The sequence below is a fragment of the Nothobranchius furzeri genome, chromosome 7 (genome assembly GCF_043380555.1).
Source record: "Nothobranchius furzeri strain GRZ-AD chromosome 7, NfurGRZ-RIMD1, whole genome shotgun sequence".
NCBI lineage: Eukaryota > Metazoa > Chordata > Actinopteri > Cyprinodontiformes > Nothobranchiidae > Nothobranchius > Nothobranchius furzeri.
Genome location: NC_091747.1, coordinates 37,667,429 through 37,682,528, shown reverse-complemented (window position 1 = coordinate 37,682,528; position 15,100 = coordinate 37,667,429). Strand labels below are relative to the sequence as shown.

The window sequence follows — 15,100 nt, the reverse complement described above, 5'->3', positions numbered from 1 at the left end:
AAGACATATATGATGTTGGATAGTGTGTGTCACGTGTGTGTGTGTGCGCGCGCATGCGTGCGTGTGTTAAGCCCCGGATCTTCTTTAGTACTAAATCCGCCCCTGCTTCCTGTCATCGTCAACCATCTAAAATCTCACTCCACTGTAGCACCTACCTGATTCTCAGCAGGTCTGGTGCTCCCTGTCTCACCCTCAGCAGGTGTGGTGCTCCCTGTCTCACCCTCAGCAGGTCTGGCGCTGCCTGTCTCACCTTCATCATTTTCCTGCTGAACTTCCTCTGGTCTCTTATATGAAAAAAGTTACAAGAAAATAAGGTTTAAAAATTAAATGTGACGAGAATGTAACAAACAAGCAACAATCACACTTACAAATTCCATTTTTATGTGGAGATTCAACTTTTTTATTTATTTCGTGTCAAATGGTTTTTGTCTGTTACTGTAAAATTCACCATTTTTTGTTGACTAGTAGTGTTGTTTAATGTTTAACGCTAACTAGCAAGCTGTTTACGTTAGTCAGCCATTTTAGCGTTTGACCAGAAATACAATTATACTCTTGGACTAAATTATTACCAACTCACATTTCCTTTCTTTCTTTTTTTGCCCATGAGAAGAACTCGCTGAGCTGCTGCCGTCTGTCTCTGACACCTGTGTCTGCCCCCAGCTCTGACTCCAGCTTCCTTCACTCAGCCAGCCTAACTCTCCCAGCTGTGTCGGAGAGAAGTCCGCGGTGTCTTTCAAAATAAAAGCTCGCGAGTCAAATATTTCAAAATCAATCTTTTTCTTCTCCATGTTATTGGGGGGGGGGGGGGGGGGATGAGCGTTTGTCCAATATTGGAGGGGACACGTCCCACCCGTCCCCCGGTTCCTACGCCCTTGCGTCTCCACCATCCACTCCTTTGTTCCCTCCTCTCCATGATTGATGTCAAGTTGTTGTTATAGCCTCAAGGGCAACATGCCGATTATCACTTGTAAGTCGCTTTGGACAAAGGCATCTGCTAAATACATAAACATAAACTTAAACATTACACCACCAGCCTGCACAGTGGTAACAAGGCATGATGGATCCATGTTCACATTTGGTTGACGTCAAATTCTAACTCTACCATTTGAATGTCTCAACAGAAATTGAGACTCAGACCAGGCAACATTTTTCCAGTCTTCAACTGTCCCAATTTTGGTGAGCTTGTGCAAATTGTTGCCTCTTTTCCCTATTTGTAGTGGAGATGAGTGGTACCCGGTGGGATCTTCTGCTGTTGTAGCCCATCCACCTCAAGGTTGTGTGTGTTGTGGCTTCACACATGCTTTGCTGCATTCCTCGGTTGTAACGAGTGGTTATTTCAGTCAAAGTTGCTCTTCTATCAGCTTGAGCAGCTGACCCATTCTCCTCTGACCTCTAGCATCAACAAGGCATTTATGCCCACAGGACTGCCACATACTGGGTGTTTTTTCCCTTTTCACATAATTCTTTGTAAACCCTAAAACATGGTTGTGGGTGAAAATCCAAGTAACTGAGCAGATTAGGAAATCCTCAGATCAGCCCGTCTGGCACCAACAACCATGTCACGCTCAAAATCTCTTAAATCACCTTTCTTTCCCATTCCGACATTCAGTTTGGAGTTCAGGAGATTGTCTTGACCAGGACCACATGCATTGAAGCCACTGCCATGTGATAGGTTGATTAGATAGATTGTATTAAGGAGAAGTTGAACAGGTGTTCCTACTAATCCTTTAGGTGAGAGTACATACAGGAAGGAGATCTGACATGTATTCTGGCCCCATGCCATTGAGTGATTTATAAACTAGCAGAAGCACTTTGAAATAGATTCTGTAGTTAACTGGTAACAAGTGTAGAGGTTTAAGAACAGGAGTTTAGTTTTGTTTAGTTTTATTGTACCAGGACAGCACAAAAGACAATGACACATGTAAGGGCTGTCATGTCTTGTCTCCTGTCCATGTCACCCTGTGTCCATATCCCATCTTTTTACTCCATTCCATGTGTTCTTCCTCTCTCCAGGTTTCCTTGTTTCCTGTTCCTTAGTTTCATTCATCCTCTTGCTCTAGTCATTACTTGTTTACCCCCCTATATTCAGTGGCGTGTCCAGATCTTTTGAAATGGGGTGGCCCAGGTGAGGCACAACTTTGTGCATGGGTGGCACCAATGGTTATGCTTTTTTTGTTTTACCACCAAGCCTTTTGTGGACAATGAAAAGCATATTTAAAGGTAGATTAGTGTGGTGGCACTTGGGGTGGCCAGTCAGATTCCAAGGGTGGCATGTGCTACCCCAAGCCACTCCCTGGACACGCCCCTGCCTACATTTAACTTAGTTGTCCTCCTCGTGTGTCCTTCACCCTTGACCCCTGTGTTCTCATATCCATTCCCCTCATATAGATATTTCTTCTACTTCTGTCTTTCCCCTTTTTAGTTTAGCAACTTGGTCGTTAGTCTGTTTGGTGTTTCTCATTCATCCTGCCTCCCTCCTGTGTTAGTCTCCTCTAGTGGTTACTTCTTGTCTTTTGTTTATGAATATAGTCTGTTTTCGGTTTATTCATTATAGTATATTTCAGCATTTAGTTCTAATGTTTTGTTTTGTATCTTAAGCACATTTTATTGCGTTTTGATAATCAAAACAGTAAAAGTAAAAGAGGATTTATTTTTTTACATAATTAGTTATGAATTAATTAATCTTTAATGAGAGTAATTCAGAGTCAGACATTGTAAGGATAAGCATGAAACTCAAATTCCACTGCAGTTTTCAGTTTCACCAGTAGATGTCTCTTGGTGGACATAAACTCCGTGTATTGTCCTTTTTGTATCATTTGCATAACGATTTGCTAATAAAAGCCATGAAGACACTCATTAAATTTCCAAAGCTTCATGACATCTCAAAACTAGATTTGTGTGGTGTTCCATAAAATATTGAAGGAAATCTGCTAGCAGGGTTTTCTGGTTTGTTTTTCCTGGGATTCTGTTTTATTAGTTGTAATGTAAATAACAGCTGGCTGAGCATCTTACATAAAATAAATAAATAAATAAATAAATAAATAAATAAATAAATAAATAAATAAATAAATAAATAAATAAATAAATAAAACAGGATATGATTAACTGATTAAGATATCCGTAGGCCAGTCTGGATCTGGATCTCTATCTCCACAAAGAGCTACTTCCTTCGGCCCATTTATAATAACATCATTTTATGTCCTTTTCACTCGGGGACATAATCTGTGTTCTTACAGGATTGTACTTATTCTCGTGATTCATATCGGTTAAATGAGAGCTTCATCCGGCTCTGGCTCAGGGTTCTCTGTGGTCGCTGCTGGAATGTGAAGCTTCCTCTTAACAATTACAGGATTTTCATTTCTATCCCATAAGTGTTTAAATTAAATATCGTCTGGCAAAATAGCCCAAACATATACTAAATAAAACCATGTGAACGTCGAGTGAACAGCTTTTCTGACCCTTGTGGAGAGGACTGCCGTGGGACACAAGGACATAAAGAGCTGCTTTTCCTAAACGTTCCCCAAAGACTAAACAGGATTCAAGGAGCTTCCGGTTCAGTAGTTTGTTTTCTCCAGCATTTTTTCCACTTTGTCCTCCGAGCAGAGATGGCAATAACTTTCCACTAAGTTTAAAGCAAATACAATCCTTGGATTATTTACACTTAAATAGGCTATTTAGGGTTTCTGGAGCAGTGGAAACAAAGCAAACAAAAACTGCTTTGATAAACGTATTATAATTGTATCTATTTAGGCTACTGTTTAGAGACGTTTAGAGCTTTTAAAGTGAGCTAAAATAAAAGGGAACCTTGAAGTTCTGTAAAAACAATTAAAGACAAAAAATATGCTTTTTTTTAAACTTATTTATTTGTTTGTTTATTTTTGCTTTAACTTTTTTCTGAATGACGCTGATGATGGTAAGGTGATTCATTATCACTGCATGCAGCTTTCCCCTGACATGTGAGCAGCATCTGTATAAATAGGCATTTACATAGTGGGGGAGCCGAGCAGGGACGTACACATGAAGTCAGTGTGAAGTCGGATAAACTGAGCGAACGCTAAAGCGGAAATTAGACATGTTTGTCTTCAAAATAAAAGTATTAGACGCAAGAGCAAAATTCCAATGAGTTTGCAGGCTACTTTGTGAAAATATGGTTAATTATGTTGCATTTCATGTTTATTTAATTTAAGATTATATAATTCTAAAAATGTTTATGTATATATTTTAGTACTACATCCAGTCTTTTTTTTTCATTTGGAATGGACTAACAGTACTAGTTAGTTAGTTTTTAATGTGGTTGGTGATGTTGATATTTTGTGGGCCACATCTGGACATAAACATTTAATGCCAAATTTGAACCTGACATGTCTGTGGTCCAGAAATGCCCTGTGTAAAACTATCTGCTGCAGTCTGATATCACAGCTGGGCCGTGATTAAATAAATAGATTGGAAACTATAGTTTTCCCTCTCTTCTCTTCCCCTGAGCCTGAGCTCAGTGGACTCAGTGGTCTCCTTCAAAAAAACAGTTGAAAAATCACTTGTTCAAGCTGGCTTTTGCTTGACCTTCATCACCTGCTCTCCTCATTCTGCTCTTATTCTGCCATTCCCGAGACTGATTTCCCCTTTTCTTAATCATTTTTTCTCTCCCTTTCCTGACATTTTGAATCCCATTTGTTTATTTCTTCTAATTTTAAACATATTTCAATTATTATTTAGAAATCTATTTTTTTTTATTTTAATTTATTTTTTGATTGTTTTTGTGACACATCTTGTGATTTTATCTGGAGAAGCGCTATCTAAAAGATTGTTTTCTTTCTTTCTTTTATTTCTAATGTGGGCCATCTGTACGTTTATGTTTATGATTATTATTATTTATTTGGCAGGCACTTTTATCCAAAGCGATGTGCAAATGTGCAATGACATAAATACTGTTAAAGAAGCTAAAACCTTTCATTGAAACTTTTTGCCTGTAAAATACAGTTAAAAACATATATAGAAAACAACAATTTGATAATGTCACTAAATATATCTAATTAAACCAAAAATATATATTTTCAGTGGCTTGGCTTTTATTTTGAAGTCAAAATCCGGAAGTGATGGCACTAAAGCACGGACGCGACATCATAGCAGGTCTGTCTTTCCTCTTTTCCCTAATTTAGACTCGCTCCGGCGTTGCGTGTATACCGCTGTCGTCCTCCATCTATCAAGTCCCAGTTTTTTCCTCCGGTTTTAAACGCGGAAGGCGGGTTTCCCACCGGGAAAAGTTTACGGGAATGAGCGTCGGGAGAAATCTTTGAGTTACCGGAGGAGAAAGTGGTCCCCGGCTGGTGCCAACAGGGCAGATACTGCGTAGCGGGTCATTACCGGGAGCTAAGCGCTTCTGTATGTCACCGCAGATATAACGGCACGGCGGCCAGGTACAAGGTATTTACGGGACTTTTCCCTCACATGAATCATTATTTTTTCATTCGATGGTGTTAATTATGTTTGTCGGTGTAATTACACAGCTAGCAGCACAAATAACACGTTCTAAACTAGTTAGGAATGGATTTGAGTCTTTTCTGGAGGGAGAATTATCTGTAATGAAGTTCATTGACCGGATGCTGTTGTGCATCACTACTGGATACAAGGATGATTTGATTAAAAGTCAAACCCTTATATGTTTCTGACCATGGCTGGGGTGTAGCTTTAGGTGTTCAGTGGGACTAGAGGAGGTTGGTTTTGATGCAACTGAGCAGATGCAACAGGCTGCTCTTCTCAGGACTTCAACAAGCAATCTCAAGTGATTTAATGTAATTATTCAATGATCACATCACACGAGGTGCTGACAGCCCACAGAGAGGGACTGAAGTTTAGAATCTCCAGGAGTGTGACCTTTGCTGCTGGGTCCAGTCAGGTGAATGCACATCTTCATGACCTCCCTCTTGCTGCTACAACTGAGGAGAAGTGTGGGAGGATGAAAGGCTGACGAGTCCAGCTGACTCCACAGGACAGATGAAGAGCTACGAGTGCAGTTTAATCAGGAAATGGAGGCAGGGACAGAGGGAATGGGTAATGTCAGAAAGAGATATGGAAGACATGCAGGGGGCAGAGGAAGGACAGAGGGAGAGGAGGGGGAGGGAGGCTAATTGAGGGGGAGGGTAAGTGTAGGACACTTTAGGGGGAGTTGATAGGCAGTAGCAGAGTCAGTAGCCACCATGGTAGCCACCAGCTGAATGGCCCCTGGGCCCCGTAGGGAACAGCTGATGCTGCAGGAGCCAGAGCTGATTTATGAGGCCACTTACACAGAGCCACACCCAGGACTTTCCTCTGGACACGTAACCTGAATGGGTCGGTGTCTCCATCTCTGGGTGGCGTCCATCTGATGTGTGAACACACCACCCTAAGAGGGAAGTGATGAATGTGCTCGTGGTGTTGCGTGAGCGTTCTCCCTTGCTGTGGGACAGATGTGATGAATGTATACGGTTACCGTAGGGGGAGATCCTCGGGCTCAGAGGCGTAAAGTGGTGGACATAATCACCTGTTTCAGCTATTTACCACACCACACTCCAGCAGCCTGCTCCCAGAAGAGCTGTTTTCTGTCATTTATTACACTGAACCTCAGGTCGAACAGTCCACTCTAACCAGCAGAATCACGGACAAAAATAAAGGCGCACAGGAAGTAAAACACCTGCTCAGATTAACACTGGAAAGGCCACCAAACCATCACTGCTAGAACGGCCTTGAGCATTGACTTTGATGGCTGCGTGTAAAGGTCAATTAATTCACCTTTAAAGTTTACTTATTGTTTTATTGAATTAGCTGAATAATGTTTTTCAACCAAAAATAACACCTAAGTAGACCATTTTAGAATCTGAACTGTCCATATTATCAGTTTTTCTGACGCCATTTCTGCGGTCATACTCCTCTGCCAATTTCTCTCTTACTTTATATTTTAGTTATAAAAGACAAAAATAACAAAAAGACGACTGATCAAATGCTGGAGATGCTCTTTGACTGAAAAATTTCCCAGTCTTGGCATTCTATTTTTATCTGGCCCAGGGAAACCAGTGAGGTAATCACTGGCAGTCAAAATGATTGCCTCTGACTAAAATAGGTAGCAGTGGTCATATTAAATCTGTCATTTGGACAATAAACATGAAATCAAAGGTGTGGTTTACATGTTTATTTAATACATTTACATTGTTCTCTAGTGTAAATCCATTATGAGTCATTAAGAAAAAAAAGCTATGATGCTCCCGTTCTGAGATGCATAATTTTACTGGTGCAGAGATGCGGTGAAAGCAGCAGGGTCACTCATTATTATTAATAACTCGCTTCTGATTGGCTAACGTAACGTGTTTAGCCATGTTGCAAAGTCACTATTACCAGCACACTCTCCACTCTCTCTCCTTGCTGCAAAAAATGTAAAAAGGCTGTGGACAGGCGCAAACCCAGATGGGTGAGGCCATGAATGCAAATTCACAGTGTGACATCACAGTGTGAGGATTTTCCGATCCTAGTATTTCACCATCTATTTTCTCTCTGTAGCTAACACAGGAGATTGTGTAGAAAACTGCTTTCATGTTCACCCTGCATGAAAAACTCAAGAGTGACCTATTTTATTCAGAAATAATATTTTAAAAATGGTTTCTCAGTCAACCACATCTTTAATGAAAATTTACAGATTTTGGAAAAGTCAGGGACTATCAAGTCTAAATATTTTTATTTGGTTAAGTATTTAAACATGCAAATTACAAAACCGCCTGAATGTCTGCCAAGTAGGGCTGTGCAAGCTGACGATATAAGATCGTTAACGATTATAAAGACGATCTACCAAAGCTCAGAGATCCTAAAACCGCATATTTGCGTTCTATCACCTGTGCCATTATTTCTGGACGCATCTACCGGCACATTCTCAGCCAAGTCACGCTATTCGCTTGTCTGTTTCTGCCAGCACGACAAACACACCAAGAGCAAGGTTAAGGCAGTGTGTTGGTTAGTTTAGCGGGGGTGCTCGGTAGAGCTGAGGAAAATAATTGATGCATTAAGATGCGGACATAAACGATTATGAATCTCAATTACAGGGTGTTTCTCAACGCCAAGAAGCCTTGCCTTGATGTCTTGGCACCGCCCCGGTCGCCTAGGAGATACGTCATCGGGAGCCGCCAAGACGTGTTCCATTTGGTTCCAATGTTCATGTTATACCTAGGCATGTGTTCTCCATTTGTTAGCCGTTTAGCTGAGCAAGGATACACGAGAGGTGACTTCTAGCCTAGCCTTAGTCAAAAAATACCCACAATACACCGCGGTGTTTTCAAAAGGACGGTGGATCAGAAGCCGGCAGCTGCTTCGGGGACAAATTTCAAGTTTAAATGTAAGTCAGCTAATTTAAAATGTTTTTTTTTTTGATCCAAAGAAGTTATCTATTGTTGGTTAGCTGCTTAGTAGTTGCAGCTTTGGTGGCTAGCGGGTAGTGTCTTGCTTATATTTTTAATTTAATAAACATATACACAAATTAAAAGTAAAAGGCTCTTTATATAATTATATTGAAACTAATATGTATAAAATATAACGTTATCTCCCATGTCACTTGACGTTATATGACCTCCGTTGAAGCCGCGGTCACGTGATGCAAGTCTGTTCCATTTAACCGTTTTCTTTGACCATGGAAGGACAGTGTCCTTGCAAGCAAGGGGCCTGGCCTCGCAAGACATCGCCTCGCAAGGCAAGGCGCCTTGACATTGAGAAACATCCACAGTGGCTACCTGCTAGTATTAGCCACTAGCTTGCTCATGCATGTATTCTCACGCGTCGATCAGGGAGCCTCTGGGTCCATGTTCTGCTCTAAACTTTGCATTTAGCTTTGTGACTTTTATTATTTGGAGACATCTTGTGTGTGTTTTAGTGAGCCTTTTCACTGTGGCTGCCAACCAGAACGTTGTTTAAGACAGACCCCGCTCCCGCGTAATCAGGAAACGGCTACGGAGAGCAGTGAGGGACAAAAAGTGAATGTAATAGTGTAGTACTAACTAGAGAATGCATGAGGTGAGGATGCATCGTGAATTTAGTTTAACATGATAGATTTTTTTCTCTGGACAAGAAATAATTACTGGTGATATTGTGGATGAGAGGATGAGAGAGTGGTGATATTGTGGATGAGAGGATGAGAGGATGAGAGGATGAGAGGATGAGAGAGAGAGAGAGAGAGAGAGAGAGAGAGAGAGAGAGAGAGAGAGAGAGAGAGAGAGAGAGAGAGAGAGAGAGAGATAAGAGGATGGAATTTTAAGATTTTTTTTAGGATTCTGAAATATTTTATCCTATTTTCCGTGAAGGGGTATGATTTTAAATTTATGTATTTTTTTGATAAGTAACTTCCAAAACGTCTGCATTGTAAGAATAGGAAAATCGTGATCGTGATTTTTTAGTAACAAAATTGTGATATGATTTTTATCCATATCGCCCACCCCAACTGCCAAGACAGGTCTAGTGTTAACTCGGCTTTTACGTAATGAAACTGGTTTATAGTTTAGCAAGAGGGCTACATTTATCTAATCTCTGTTTTGAAGCCACAGCAAGGGTTTGAGCTCTCTTTTGGTTTGATGTTTACAAGATTCTTTTCTTTCTGCTGGTCTGTAGTGGGTCTTCATAGCTCCACTGTTCTTCTGGGCCATTTTTGGTGGTGCCGCCTGCTTCTAAAAACAGCCTGTGAACCACCAGGGAGGAATGGCGTGGTTAAAGTTGACCTCTGCTCGCCAAGGTCTGCTGTGAAAATGAAGCTAAACATGCTGTGTTGGTGGTAAATATTCTCAGACTTCTGCTGGCGATGCCGTGTTTATTGTTGTGGTAGTGTGGAGGTTTAGCCACCAGCCTCTGCAAATCATTGGAGGAATGTTCATGTGTCTTTGACTTTTAGCCTATGCTGGATTAAGGATTACTGAAAAAACATCTTAAATCATCCCAATATCTAAGCAGTCCTGGGTAAGTAAAGGTATTGTAAAGGGAGAAAGGGAAGGGGCAGACCGAAATACTTTAACATCAGTTTACTTGTAGATGAAATCATTGTAGTTTGTGACAGGAACTATATTAAAATTGTGGTCTGATGTCCTGATAGAGTTAGGGTTGTCACGGTAACCGGTGTAGCGGTAAACCCCGGTAAAAAAGTTGACAATAATAATAACCTTCTTGTTTTTAAAAGAACTATATTATCTCGGTGGACTACCGTGGCTGCGGTGTAGGCGCGGTGACCCTTACCAGCCACCGTATCATCTGCTGAAGTTGCCAGCGGCACATACGCGCTTTGTTGTTTACGAGCAAAACTTTCTTGAAGCTAAAGCTGAAATAATGGCCAAAGGAGGAGACGGCAGCGCTCAGGACATTTTTTATGCCTCAAAGAAGACAAAGTTGGAAGTACGGGCATCTTTTGGATATTTGAAGAATGCCGAGGGACAGTTTATAGAAGACGGCTGTCCTGTTTGCAGCACGTGCAGAAAAAGTGTCTGTGAAAGGCAGCAACGCTTCAAATCTCAAGACACATCTGCGTGACCATCACCCACAACTCTACGGTCAACGCAAGGCAAGCTAACGTTAGCGTTTTAGCTAAAATGCGTGATCCGAGGATTTGGGTTGAGGGAGAATGCAACGAGTCGATATATAAAGCAGCCGCAGTGCATATTAACCGTGTCGCGGACACCGCCATGTTGAAATGACGCTATGCATTACGGGGCTCCCAGCGGCAGATAAGAGTTGGTCTCTCTCCGAGAATAATTATAAATTTATGACATTTTCCCAAATCTGCAAAGCTCACTGGAAGGACACAAACCGAGGACAATATTTTCCTGATATAGGGTTTATTACTCAAGGGTATAAAAGTATCTGATTAGAAGGCTACTTGAGTACTGAGTATCATCTGATCTAATATTTTTTAAAATGATATCAAACAGACAAAAAATAAGAAGTTATGGGCAAATATTGGTATTTTAAAGACTAAAGGGAAACAATGTAAACAAATAAACAACACAATTACAAAATAACACATTTTAGGCAACATTTAGACACAAACTGAGGACAATATTTCCTGACATACAGGGTTTATTTAATTGTGTGAAAATGTAGCACGTTTAAAAAAAATACCGCAATAATACCGAAAACCGTGGTAATTTTGGTCACAATAACCGTGAGGTTAAATTTTCACACTGTGACAACCCTAGATAGAGTATAATCATTTTATTAATCTAACCCCCACTAATTACAGCACAAATACTGATGACTTACATTATATCCAAAATCTTACTCTTCATTTGAGATCATTGTTATGACTTTTTGTCTAGAAATATGATGATTATGATGAAACATGAGTTTTAAATAATCTAATATGTGGTCAGATAACTTAGCCTTGCTCCATTAAAGAACAAATAACGCCTCCTTTGTCCTCCAGAACCTGCAGCTCAGTGAAATCCCCACATCATCTCACCATTAAAAGAAAGACAGGCAAATAAAACAAAAGATGTTAATGGGTGGAACAAACTTTATTTAAGAGTTTGGTTTTCTAACCTACGTGTAAACTGGGATATATCGACACATCATAACGACAGTAAACAAACCGGTATTTGGCACCAACCTAACCAGAAGTGCTACTAAGTGCTTTAAATCTTTGTACACTTTTCCATAATGTACACATCAATTTAGATCAGATATTTTAATAATTAAAACAAACAATCTCGGAGGTGAACTACATTTGAATCTTTTTGGAAAATCCTCTTCTCTTCATCTTTCTTTCTCCGTCTCTCCAAATGCTGAATAAGTTTTCCCCCCAAGGAGTTTTGACTGATTAACAGGCATTTTGATGCAGACTTTCTGTGTGATCAAGCTGTTTCCTGCGCTTCAGTAAAGGAAGAACAGACTCAGCATACACTCGACTCCCTTAGTTAGCTTATAGCTCTATGGTAGGCTGTTAAAACAACTGCTATAATGTCTACATAAACATGTACACACAATGCATGCTTCTACAACCTATTGTCTATAAAATTACACTTAATTAAATAAACGTTTGACCAGGATTATTGGCTTTAGTCGTCATTGGCAGTGAAAGGTTGGATTTAAAATGACAACTTTAGTCATCAATGGGAGTGAATGAGTTAATAGTTACCGATTTACATCCAGTTCTTTTGGAGCATGTTTAAAAAATGGCATAGCTGTAGTGCATGTGTGAAAATATTTCTGGTCTACTTAGAAAGTGATCAGATAAAAGTGGAGAAAGAACATCAGAGTAAAAGGCAGCTCTATTTTTAACACGTGGATGGGGCCGTGGACACTTTGGCCTTTTCCAAAGGCTGTGGCTTAGCCTCCACTGCTTTTACTCAGCTGCTTTGGGAATACACAATGTGGCTGCTGTTCTATATAAATGTGTTTTGACTGCAGAAGAGATTCTATTCCTGCCTAAGTGTTATGGATTTTCTGACTAAACAGAATAAAAGTCTGTTCCAGGCCCAAACCTCTCCAGGAATGTGTCTTTAGCCTCCACCACACACAAGAGGAATGCTGGCCAACTGGAAGACAACATATGGAGCAGCATGTAGGTGTTTTTGGGTCAAATGTAGAACAGATTTTTTAAGTCCAGCAGCTGGCTCTGATTTAAGCTACTGATACAACTGGAGTTTAGGCTTTATGGTTTTATTAAATCACCATGGTCTACAGAGTGGGCCTAGGGGAAGCTCTTTGGAAGCTACTGTAAAATGTCTGAAATGCCTTTTTAATCCAGTAAACCCTGGATCAAAATCACGTAATCTGTGTGTTCCTTTCAGCTTTAGCTACCATAGAAGGTACATCAGATGTTTTGCTTAGAAAGTCAACACAACTTTGGAATTGCAGTTTTGTACATTTTGCCCCACAAATAAATTATATATTTTATAAATAAATATGTTTTATTTCATAATAATATATTATTAAATTAAAAACAACCCTTAGTTTAATAGGTGAGGGATTCAGATGTTGTAAAGCTTTTAAAAGTTAATTCAATTATGCCAATTTAAGAACAACACACTTCTGATTACAGCTATAGCTCTCAAGTCATTTCAAATTCATTTCAAGAACATTTGTCACAAAGCAAGCTATCTGTCTAACTCCCCTTAATAAATAAAATGTCCAATTCAGTACATTGCAATCATTTTCAACTATGCCATGACAGGAGGAGCAATGTGGTTTTTGTCCTGGCCATGGAACACTGGACTAGCTCTGTACTGTTAGGGGAGTCCTGGAGGGTGCTTGGAAATTCGCCCAACCAATCTACATGTGTTTTGTTGACTGCGTCCCGTGAGAGACCTTGTGGGGGGTACTTCGGGAGTATGGGGTACCAGGCCCTCTGATATGGGCTGTTAGGTTCCTGTATGACTGGTGTCAGAGCTTGGTCCACATTGCCGGCAGTAAGTTGGGTTTGTTTTCGGTGAGAGTTGGACGCCACCAAGGCTGCTCTTTGTTACTGATTCTGTTCATAACTTTTATGGACAGGATTTCTAGGCGTAGCCAAGGTGTTGATATCTGTTTTGGTGGCCTGAGGATTGGGTCTCTGCTTTTTGCAGATGATGTGGTCCTGTTGGCTTTATCACAACGTGATCTCCGGCTTTTGCTGGAGTGGTTCACAGCTGAGTGTGAAGTAGCTGGGGTGAGAATCAGCTCCTCTAAATCCAAGACCGTGGTCTTGAGTCAGAAAAGGATAGAATGCCTTCTCCAGGTCAGGAATGAGGTCCTGCCCCAAGTGGAGGAGTTTAATGTCTCGGGGTCTTGTTCACGAGTGAGGGAAAGATGAATCAGGAGATCGATAGGCGGTTTGGTGCTGAGTCTGCAATGATGCGGGCGTTGTACCGTTGTGTCATGGTGAATAGAGAGCTGAGCTGGAAGTCAAAGCTCTCAAATTACTGGTTGATCTACGTTGTTACCCTCACTCGTCATGCCCAGACAATCCAAAAATGGGAAAGAGGTGGAGCTGAGGGAGGGTTAGAACAAATGAGCCATTGCAGAAACTGGCTAACTTCACTAACCCAAGAAGCTAAGAAAGGCCTCCGGGGCAGCCGACTAACTTGCAGCTGAGACAGGAAAATGCATGAAGGCAGTCAAAAATGGGTTTGGAGGTATTTTTCATGAGCAAATAACAATATCATATGTAAAATACTTCAAAAAGTGTATTTTCCATGATCTGGCCACTTTAACTAGCCTGGCAAGCTAGACTAAATAAATGCAAGAATTTGGTCTAGTTCACTAGGCTATACTTTAACTATACTAATGTTTTTAATGTCTTGATGGCACTATACGTCATTTGTCCCAAATGACCCATGACCCTGCCGTTTATAACGCTTGTCACAAAATGTTGTAGTTTTGTATGTTTTCTCACGTGTTTGTGTCATCACCAACTGTCAGAGCCCAGTGAAATACTCATTTTAATCGTTCTATAGTTGTCTGTGTGATGTGGCAACTAGTGTTATAAACCATTTGATACATTTTTCTTTAAATAAAAACATAAAATGTCACTGTCAATTTAAAAATAAAGATGCACCAAAGGTCTACAGTATAAAAGCCAATACCACTGAAGTTTGGTTTTAGATTAAACCGTAGCCTGAAAAGGTTAACATTAACCATTCTCACTGTGTCTAAATGTGTTTATTTTCTATTTATCCAACTCTTTTCCTTGTTAGGAATTCTATGGAAACTGAAATGCTCCTAAATGTGAAAGGGATGTGATATTTTCTGAGAGTTGTTTCCTGTTTTATTTTAAGTTTCTGGAAAGCCAGCATTAACTCAGATAGGAGTGTTTGCAGAGAGCGGTTTTTATGTGCAGTAAATATATCTTAATGCACTAAAAGAGTAAACATCAGCATGCCTCATTAGTATTAGTTGTCACACGGACTCTTTTAGCAAAGGGGAGGGTGAGCATGAACACTTTTGAGTATAAAACCCCCTGTCATGCTCTTAGAGGGCATCCTGATCTATTTCTTTTGTCCATTCTGAGAGGGTCTTTGGATTGCGTAGTGGGGGTTGGATACAGACACTCGGTGTTTGGTATTCTCCTTCAGCTCTGCTCGTACATCAGGGCTCAGACATGTCCCCCACTCTGCACTGTTGCAGGGTAGAT

The 15,100-nt window shown here is 40.5% G+C and overlaps 1 protein-coding gene across 4 annotated transcripts in view; it reads left to right on the top strand.

Moving 5' to 3' along the window:
* The first annotated feature begins 5,192 nt into the window (after positions 1–5,192).
* itgb1a (integrin, beta 1a) overlaps positions 5,193–15,100 on the top strand; it is a 35,067-nt gene continuing 25,159 nt past the window's right edge. For 2 of the 4 annotated variants that reach the window (XM_015954877.3, XM_015954875.3), the window contains exon 1: positions 12,476–12,550. In XM_015954877.3, coding sequence (XP_015810363.1) covers positions 12,539–12,550 — 12 coding nt within the window. In that variant the 5' untranslated portion in view covers positions 12,476–12,538. Of the gene's footprint in view, positions 5,422–12,475; positions 12,551–15,100 lie in introns of those variants that run through there. The other 2 variants (XM_015954876.3, XM_015954878.3) reach the window with 2 other exon arrangements.